The sequence below is a fragment of the Pollachius pollachius genome (genome assembly GCF_949987615.1).
Source record: "Pollachius pollachius genome assembly, chromosome: 3".
Lineage (NCBI taxonomy): Eukaryota > Metazoa > Chordata > Actinopteri > Gadiformes > Gadidae > Pollachius > Pollachius pollachius.
In genome coordinates this window covers 33,872,945-33,882,695 of record NC_136936.1, presented here as the reverse complement: position 1 = coordinate 33,882,695, position 9,751 = coordinate 33,872,945, and the positions used below count along the sequence as shown (strand labels likewise).

Sequence of the window (9,751 nt, the reverse complement as noted above, 5' to 3'; positions counted from 1 at the left end):
ACTGAATTAAAGAAAAGAAGATCGAAACAATAGGGAAATCTGGTTTTCGCGTGCAATCTCACGCAACTCGTCAATTATTTTGTACCACTTGGCTTTCCGTGGATCCAGTTGTTCTGGGTTGGTCCTGTGGGCGGAGTCATTTAACATGGCGTTTCGAGGGGGAACAGGAATTCCAATGGGGAACCAAATCGGGTGTCTCACCGGTCCAGTAGCGCGCTCCGTGCAGTGTTGCCAGATTGGGCCAGATTTTCCAGGCAATCTGGCAACACTGGCTCTGTGCTATCTGGATCTACGCAAGACTCAACCATGTGATAAGGGTAAAACAGGGTATAACATAAAGGGTAAACTGATATATTTTTTAAAAAAAATGGAGAAACAAGTTGGATTCATTCGTAACGTTTCAATAGACACTTTAATTTGAAATACAATAACTTACCTAGGTAGCACTGCCTCAGCTTCTTGTTCACATTGTTTTCAGATCTAAAAGCGAAAGTGAATTCAGAATGAATACGCCTTAAAGTTCCGAAGTGCAGTTGACGGATTGTAGACAGCGATGGACGACGCATATCCGTATACACTGATCGTAAAGCTCGAAGAAAACAACGTTCCCAGACTGAAAAACAAACTGGTGAAATATTTCCAGAGTAAAAAACGGGCCGGCGGTGGTGAATGTCAAATTCAATATGAAGACAGAAGCAGGACCGCGGTGCTGCGTTTCAGAAGGGAGGAAGGTGATCATGCTTAACTCAAGCTTTTACTCTGTAGTGATTATTGAACTTATTTTAGCGTATGCTTCATTTTGACCACGTTTCAAGATATACCAGTTATGAATGGTTTCTTCAACAACGTAGAGCAGAAACCATTCATAACATGACGTCAAAATGAAGCATAGACTAACATAATTTACATCAGTAGTCAAATGTGTATCTAACCTGGGGTTGGTTTTCTCATTGATGTACTTTTTAGTCTATGCTTCATTTTGACCACGTTTCAAGCTAACAACTTAAAGTTGTTATTAAAGTTTTCTTCTCCACATTGAGGACAATACCATATAAGGTTTTATTAGTTTGTAGATAAGTTAAACACTAGAAACATGGACTCTATGCCATTTCCACCCAAGCCAAGAGAGACCAAAAGGTTACCTGGGTCAATTAAATTTTTTGTAGCTTATTACCACTCAGCCCACTTCCAATATGAACTGAATTCTTACCTGTGTTTGAGAGATGCTTCATGAACCACCTCCAGAATGCAAGCTTGTTTACCTTCTCTGAATAAACCACGTGTTATTCATACTTAGGCCGAAACGACGATAACACAAAGGATCAAATTAGTTTTTCATCACCTGGGGTTGGTTTTCTCATCCAGACAGGGCGAGGGTTCTGGCTCAAGAGACTCATGAGATCGTCTTGGAAGAAGGGGTGATAAAGGTCTCCGTTCATTTGGCTGACAGAAGCTCTGAGAGAGAGGTAAGTAGACGAAAGACTCATCCAACGCAGCACTACAGGCCATTTATTCTTACATCGTCACATAGCAATACTGTCTATGCCGTTGTATCACTTATACTCCCCCAAAAAAAGTAACTTTCCCTATTGTTAATGTATTTTGGAAGCTTAGCCATGACCACATTAATGTTTTTTGTGCACCGCACAAATCAAAGTTTTAATTTAGCATTCCATCAAAAAATGTGTGCGATATGAGGCTGCCTTTAGCAATGCCAGTGTGTCTGTGGGATGAACAAGGTGATGAAGCAGGAGAAAAATAGCAAAAAGTCTAAGTAAATACTTTGCTTGACGGTTATTTGAACTGAGATTATTTTTGAAGTTATTCAACCGCAATGGGATGGGAATTTAATCTTGATAGCCAATTAATTATAGAATCTCAAAACTTTTCCATATAGGCTGTGTTATTCTTTGGGATGCCAGTGTTTCCAACGGCTCTTTTTTGGGCATATTAGCACTTCTACACAGAAAAATGACTGAAGAATGATGTATAAAATGAACATTAGTTTGTATTTTTTGGTATGATGTTGTTGTGAACTATATTCTGTCAGCAGTTGACAACCACTACCAAAAACCAACAAAGCAACTTGGATGGAAGTGCAGCTGAGGAGGAGACCCAGGTGGAGGCGGTGAGCAGGGAAGAAAAGACAGAAGAGCCAGCTTTGGGTTCCACCTCCGCTGTCTTAGAGAACGTTCCCCAGGACATGAGCAAGGAGTTCATGGAGATGTTGGTGCTCAACATCTGCAAGGACTTTAAATCACCGATGACCACCCAACCTGAATTCAGGTTGGAGATGCTCTCCGACAAATGCTCCACTGTGATTACTTTCTCAAGTACAAAAGGTTGTTTTGTGATCTTATAATTACTAAATATTCATGTTATATATTAACGGTTATCATCACTCACTTGATATTCGATGCATTCTCTTCTCTAACAGAAAACAATGAGTTCATTACAAGCTGCCAGACAAACAGGACCTTCTTGAACAAGAAATTAACTGTCAGACCTCTGGAAGTCACATCCCAAGTCAGAGTTGAGGATGTGTCAAACATCAGCGAAGATGTCCTCCTGCTGTACTTTGAGAATGAAGGTTGGGAGGTTGAACAGGTCACCCCCAATGAAGAGGAACAGTCTGCTGTCATCTCCTTCAAAATGGACACAGGTAAAGTCTTCATTAGTAGTGCATAGTTATTTTAAGGCGGTGCTGCATGTTCACATGGAGGTTGCAGTGGCAAGCGGTGTCTAGCCCCCCCCCCCCCAACAAACACACACTAGCTATCAGCCGTGTCCGATATCGGCTAAACATGGGGAGATGCTTTATAATATTGAAAATATGCAACACACTCAAGCAACACACTTAAGCAACCCACAAAAACAACTCTTATGCTGCTGTGGGAGTTTTCTTTACAAATTTAAATTTCGATCTATTATATCGAAACCCAGCTGCACAACTGTACTCTGTTGTTTGAAAATGAAATTATTGGAAGAGAAAAGCACAAATGTGGTAATAATAATCTTTTAACACAAACAATGTTTGTTAAGGAAAAAACATGGAAATGATTTTCAATACAAATTATTGTGTCGTTTAAGAGGCCTGAGAATGCGCCGCATTCAAAGCGTATATGGACCGCTCGCCGCTGTTCGATTGTAGTATCATAAATCGTTAGTATTGTTAATCTTCTTTATTGTTTATCAAGTACATTTAAATGTAAATAATGATGTTTATCTCATTAGATGTTCAAGGGATAATCAAGAAGGAACATCTGATCGGGATAACACCGGTCAAGGTTTTTCCATTTTACGACTCCTTGGGAACGGTTCTTTATGGCAAAGTCCGACCCACACCAAAACTACCCGCTGCCTTCTCTAAAAGCATACATTCCCCGCTCTTGACGTACCTCCATCAGAAGCAGGAAGCAGCAGAGATGGTTTGCGGTCACTTGTCAGCACTCTTCTGCAAGGTAGACCTCCTACCCTCATCTGTGAGTTTCAGCCCTCTTCCAGCACTGCTCGAGCAGAAAGATGTTAAAGCCAAAGACATCAAACAGTGGAAACAATCAGTGGAGCAGGCCTTCACACAGGTCTTGTCCAGGTTCAAAACTCTGAGGCTTCAGCCTCCACCATCAACATGGGAAGAGTCTGAAGCGCAGATCAGAGAGATTGTTTTAGACAAGACCATGGAAGTCATCCCTGAGAAAGCTGAAGGTGCATTGTCAGTGGTCGGCCTTGCGGACAATGTGACCAGACTAGAGCCCACGTTGAATGGGCTCATGACCAGGATTGAGAAAAGGGTGCAGAGGGAGAATTCAAGTATTACACAAGGATTTGAGATATCCGAAGAAATGTTTCACCTGCTTTGTCAAGATGGTCTTGCTGACCGGTTCAAAGATAATTACCCAGACCTAGAAATGACATTTGAAGACAAATTGATCTTAAAAGGTTTAAGTCATGAGGTTTCAGATGCAGCTATTGTGGTAATGGCACAAGTGCTTGCAGTACAAAAAAAACTCTTAGATGGACCTACAGCTGAGGAGGATAACCAGATTGAGGCGGCTAGCAGGCAAGAGCAGACCGAACAGCCGGCTTTGGGTTCTACCTCAGCTGTCTTAGAGAACATTCCCCAGGACCAGAACAAGGAGTTCATGGAGTTGTTGGTGGAAAACATCCACAAAAACTACAAGTCACCGATGACCACAAAACATGAATTCAGTTTGGAGATAATCTCTGACACATGCTCCGCTGTGGTTACTTTCTCAAGTGCAAAAGGTGTTTTTGTGGTTTAAAAATTACTAAATATTCTTTATGACTCAGTTAATGGTCTGCCTTTATACTGCAAGGTTAAACTAGAATTTAAATGTATTCTCTATACTTCTCTAACAGAAAATAATGAGTTCATTACAAGCTGCCAGAAAAACAAGATGTTCCTGAACAAGAAATTAACTGTCAGACCTCTGGAAGTCACATCCCAAGTTAAAGTTGAGGATGTGTCAAACATCAGCAAAGATGTCCTCCTGCTGTACTTTGAGAATGAAGGTTGGGAGGTTGAACAGTTCACACTAAATGAAGAGGAACAGTCTGCTGTGATCTCCTTCAAAATGGATACAGGTATTTTTTTTAAGTATCTTTAAAACAACATTCAACAGCATGTTGTATTTCTATTATTTTTTTCATATAATACAATAGATGCAACAGCCAAAAATGGCGGTATCAATAAGACCGGCCGCATCTAATACAGTTACCCTAAATTCGTATTTAATTTGTTAATTTAATCCAATCTTATCTTTTTTCTCACTAGATGTTGAAGGGATAATCAAGAGAAAACATCAATTTGGGGAGACACATCTCAAAGTTTTTCCATTTTACAACTCATTGGGAACGGCTCTTTATGGCAAAGAAAGACCCATACTTAATGTTTCTAAATTTCTGAGAAATACCAGAAAAAATGACCAGCCCCTTCCAAGGCCCATCTATCAGATTCAAATATCTGATAGCATTGATTTAGCTGTTTCTAAAGCTGATCTATGTAGCTACCCAGTAGATGCAGTGGTGATCAATTCGAATAAGAACTTGAAACTTGATGGAGGTACTGGAGAAGCAATTGTGGCGGCTGCTGGTTCTTCCTTGCAGGAAGAATGTGATAAAATCCATCTCCGGAGAGGGCAGCTGAAGCCGGGAGACAGTGTAATTACTGGTGCAGGGGGTCGGCTTCAATGCAAAAAAGTGATCCATGCGGTCACACCCCAGTATGATCCATCTAACCACTTGAAGACAGTGGGGCAGCTGAGAAGAGCTGTTAAAGGAAGTCTAGAACTTGCTGAGATGAATGGCTGTCAATCTCTGGCCATCTCTGCCATTAGTGCCAACATGGGGTTCCCAATAGACCTGTGTGCCGACACCATCATCAAAGTGTTGAAGGAACATTGTGAGGACCACTTTGGTGAAAACAACCTGAAGCAGATCCATTTTGTCAGCACAGATGACTATGCAGTTCATGCTTTGGAGACATCAGTGAGACACACGTTTGGAAACCAAGGAATTATTTATTCTCAGCAGAGTGTTACTGACAGACAGAGCTTAAAATCAATGGAAGGGTTTATTCAAGCTGCTAGGGTAATTGTTTATTTTCTATGTATATATCCCAAAAGCATATTTATACAAGAGTTTATTCATTTGGAAACCAAGGAATAATTTATTTTCAACAGCGTGTTCCCAAGCAATCTCCAATTCTGGGAAAGGATGAAAACTCTCTCCAGCTACTGGACACCAATGAGGAATTGAGCATTGAATTGGTGGAAGGGAATATTCAAGATGCTACGGTAATAATTTATTTTCTATCCTAATTTATATTTGAATTCTTTAATCTTCAATCAAAAGTTCAATGTCCTGTCAGAAATAAACTATAATAATTAGAAATAATACTGGGAATAAAATAAAAATACTTTTGTCATTCTTATATTCAGACCGAGGGGATTGTGAATGTTGTCGGTAGAGAGCTTGATCTGAGAAGGGGAGCCGTTTCCAAGGCTATCCTTGAAGCAGCAGGACCCAACCTTCAGATGTTGGTCAGTGACACTTGCCAAACTGGGAACTTTGGTGATGTCATTGTTACAAGTGCATGTCAACTGAGAAGCAACATGCTTTTCCATGCAGTGGTTCCTCCTTGGCACAAAAAGGGCAACGCTTGCAAGGTAACACATTTATTATTATTTTATTTCCAGATCCAGCGCTCATTATGTGTGCATTTTTATTTTCGGCAGATGTTTATTTACCTAGAAATGAAAAGGCATCTGTGCTATATTCCACAGATAATGAGAGAGATTGTTGAAGACTGCTTGAACAAGGCAGAGAACCGTGGTCTTACCTCCATATCCTTCCCTGCAATTGGCACTGGAAAACTGGGCTTTCCCAAAGACCTTGCAGCATCTGTAATGATAGAAGAAGTCTTGGCGTTTAAGAAACAGTCGATGGGCTTGAAGAAGGTTGCCATCGTTCTCCATCCAAAAGACAGAGAGACAATCCAGGTAGAGACCGGCATATTTCATATAGAAGTACACACATACATAAAACAAATGTGGCTTGTGTTATTGACAGTGGATGTTGATGTGTTCACCTGCAGGTTTTTAATCAAGAATTAGAGAAACGTCTCTCGACAGGAAGTTAAGTGAGCTACAAGTCATCCACCCTTCTGCAGATTGTGTGCTAACAGAGACAATAAGGAAAGGAACATGTAGTGATGCCTATTCTGAAAAAGGAAACCGGACATATAACTCTTTTTACTCAATAACCAATACAAATAAGAGCACTTTTACAAACATCCAATTTGGTCTGTTTAAGCAAATCCTTAATTGAATCCTGTTTTTAACACGATGCCTAACCATCACTCGGAGGGACATTAAATACATCGGTGCTCAGACGGATCTTCACCATCCACACACACCGTAGCATTATACTAAAAGGGTCCGAAAAGCTAAACTTTCTGTTGGAAGCCGCAGTCTACCGCTGCCCAGACGAAGCTCCGCACCTCCACACACGGTACCCCTTGGTCAAAAGCAACTGGAAAACAATGTTGACAATCATTTAAGACAAATTTCCATTTAAAAAAAAAAAAGATTCTCCATTGATCTGACCTGCGCCGTTTTGAAATCTTACATTGTTAGATATGATGGCGTTTATATAGTTAACTTTATTTTCTATTGTAAACATGTAAAAATGCACAAGTAATGTGCTTTGGTGGGGTTGACTGGAGTTTAGGAGGGGGGGGGGGGGTATTGTACGTCACTTATTTGCTTAAAAAATTCTAATAGATAAGACTTAGTTTTGTAATTGTTAACGCTGCTTCATTTTGATGAAAATTATTTTAGTCTATGCTTCTTCTGATGACATGTGTCAAGCTAACAACAGTTGTGAATGGTTTCTTCTCCACATAATGGACAACACCATATAAGGTTTTATGAGTTTGGAGATAAGTTAATCACTACAAACATGGCCTCTTTTTTATTTCCGCTAAAGCCAAGACAGACAAGGTTTACCTGGGTAAATAAGAACATGTATGCGTGGCTTATTTACCATTCCGCCTACTTCCAATATAAACTGTTTTCTTACCTGTGTTCAAGAGATGCTTCATGAACCACCTCCAGAACGCAAACTTGTTCACCTTGTGTCTCTGTTGTAATAAACCAAGTGGTGAGCATTTACCACTCTCCGAGTCATGACTAGCCGAGATGACCGTACCACAAAGGATCTATTTAGTTTTTCATCAATGTAGAAGGTCTGAACATCACTGACAGGCTTTTGTCACTAGTCATTTTTACCCTGCCAAATATCTTATACCCGCCTTTATCACGGCATTCTCCACGCGTTTATACTGACCGAGGTAATATACCGGCTTGATTTCGCACCCCAATTTCCCTTCCCGAACCCTACACATATTTGGGGGTATCATTTTCATTTAAATGCAATTAGACGCCCCTGGCCCCTGGTACATCGCGGTACCAGGGGCGGGACTTGGGTAGAGGTGTTGATGACGTAGCAACATGAGTAGTTCTACCTGGAGAGACGGTGAAATCTGCAAGCTGCTGACCATCATGGGAGAGAAGGTGATGCAGTCGCATTAAATGAAAATGGGAAAAGATGGTGTGATCAACTAGAAAGCAGGCGAGGAACTTGCTTATGAGGCTACTGTCGGGATATAAAACATGTCAGCAAAATAAAGAATATGTTGGCGTTTTTGCACTTGTAAATAGTTAATCGCGTTCGTAGTCTACACTCAGATGTAGTCTACTCATTCAAAAAAGCCTGCTCCTTGACGAAGGCGGAATATACCCCCGTGGTTTTACACAGGCAAAAGAAAAAGGTGAAATTGCAGGGTGTGCCAAGCCGGGACCGTACCGGCTTTGCAGCAGAAAAATGCCTACTTAAACAGAGTTTGTATAGAAAAATGTAGCATGAATCATAGGAAGGGGTCTTGGCGCCATGCTTATTTTCTTTTTTTGGCCATCACCAGTCTGCACCCCTGGGTACTCCTTCATTTCATCATTGTGGACTTGCATGGCAAAGTAGAATGTCAATTATTGAATCAAAGCTGAAAGTTTTTAATCAGAGTATTTAATCAGTAGATTTTGAGATGTGTACAAATACACTTTAGATATTTCCTGATTCAAGTAATTTGAAAGTATGTAGTGGAACCTTGTTATATTATGTTATCAGGTTGTCCATCCCTTTCTGATTATGTGACCAGATTTCTGATAAACCTAGTACTGTACTAAAAGGTTGGCCCTGAGTATGTGTTTTAAGCTTTGGTTAACAAGCCAACAACCTAATTGAAAAGGGGTTTTTCTATATTGTAACTTTAGATAGCCTATTGTTTATGATCAGTAATGCCTGCTTATGGTATTAAGTCCATAGGTAGACCCATACAAAGCAAGGCTGCTTCATTCAGATGGAAACATTTGTAAATATCAACTATCTATACATTTATATTCATGAGCAAACTAGAACCGTTGCCATTTCAAAATCGTTTCATATATTTAAAAAACTACTATAAAATCTTATTAAAGCTATTTTTAAATCTTGCGTTTAATATTGTTGATCTCCCTCATGTATCACCATTTTGTTTATTGTTTTATGAATAAAGTTTGATTGATTTACTACTCTGTGGATGTATAAAAATAACTAGGAAATAAGAAACTACTCAGTGAGATACTTTAAATATTCAGAACAAAGCACCACACTTTTTGTCAGCATTGTATTTAGAACAGTCATAATAGCAATAACTCGAGCAGCACATTTAGGCATGCTTCATCTTAGCGCGAATACAGTTCGTAGGCCACCCAGACGGTGGCCATCCCACCATCTGGGTTTTATAATAGTGTGGTGTTACAAGGCTCTGCTGCACGACTGGCTAGCTCGCTGAACAATGAGGACAAGATGGCTGAAAATTAACCAGGGAACCAGATGTTATTATCCTAGAATCCTTTTCTGAACCTGGCCTATCCAGCTGAATCAGGGCACTCCTTCCACCCAGGAACTTATGGAGCCAGTATCCTGCCATAATTCAAACCTGAAAAAAAAAGTTTCAAAGGCTTGTAAGTCTGGGTTTGAAAACTCAACACCTTGTAAAGAAGGTTTTGCAACACTGAAAAAAGATTATAGCCTGATTTTTTTTTTCAAACGTCTGCAAACATGATTTTGTGTTCTATTTTATCTTCTTCATCATTTTCACCAACACATTTTCAAAGTTTAAAAAATGTCA

General features: G+C 40.0%; 1 protein-coding gene across 2 annotated transcripts; it reads left to right on the top strand.

Annotated features, from left to right (window-relative positions):
* The first annotated feature begins 282 nt into the window (after window positions 1-282).
* Window positions 283-9,075, top strand: LOC307073365 (protein mono-ADP-ribosyltransferase PARP14-like). 2 transcript variants are annotated; one of them, XM_079733156.1, is made up of 12 exons: window positions 283-341; window positions 479-731; window positions 1,366-1,466; window positions 2,054-2,342; window positions 2,438-2,662; window positions 3,235-4,266; window positions 4,381-4,605; window positions 4,796-5,610; window positions 5,703-5,816; window positions 5,961-6,188; window positions 6,306-6,521; window positions 6,617-9,075. In XM_079733156.1, exons 2-12 carry the CDS (start codon window positions 554-556, stop codon window positions 6,659-6,661), a joined length of 3,468 nt encoding a protein of 1,155 aa, XP_079589282.1. In that variant the 5' UTR covers window positions 283-341; window positions 479-553; the 3' UTR covers window positions 6,662-9,075. The 2 variants fall into 2 exon arrangements, with proteins under 2 accessions (XP_079589282.1, XP_079589281.1); XM_079733155.1 differs by having other exon boundaries at window positions 2,051-2,342.
* The last annotated feature ends 676 nt before the right edge of the window (window positions 9,076-9,751 follow it).

Bases quoted from the DNA above. Each gene is read 5' to 3' on its own strand.
- LOC307073365 (XM_079733155.1), top strand. From the start codon at position 554: ATGGACGACGCATATCCGTATACACTGATCGTAAAGCTCGAAGAAAAC. The intron at 5,817-5,960 runs GTAATAATTTAT...TCTTATATTCAG, and splicing joins GGAATATTCAAGATGCTACG to ACCGAGGGGATTGTGAATGT. The intron at 6,189-6,305 runs GTAACACATTTA...TATATTCCACAG, and splicing joins AAAAGGGCAACGCTTGCAAG to ATAATGAGAGAGATTGTTGA.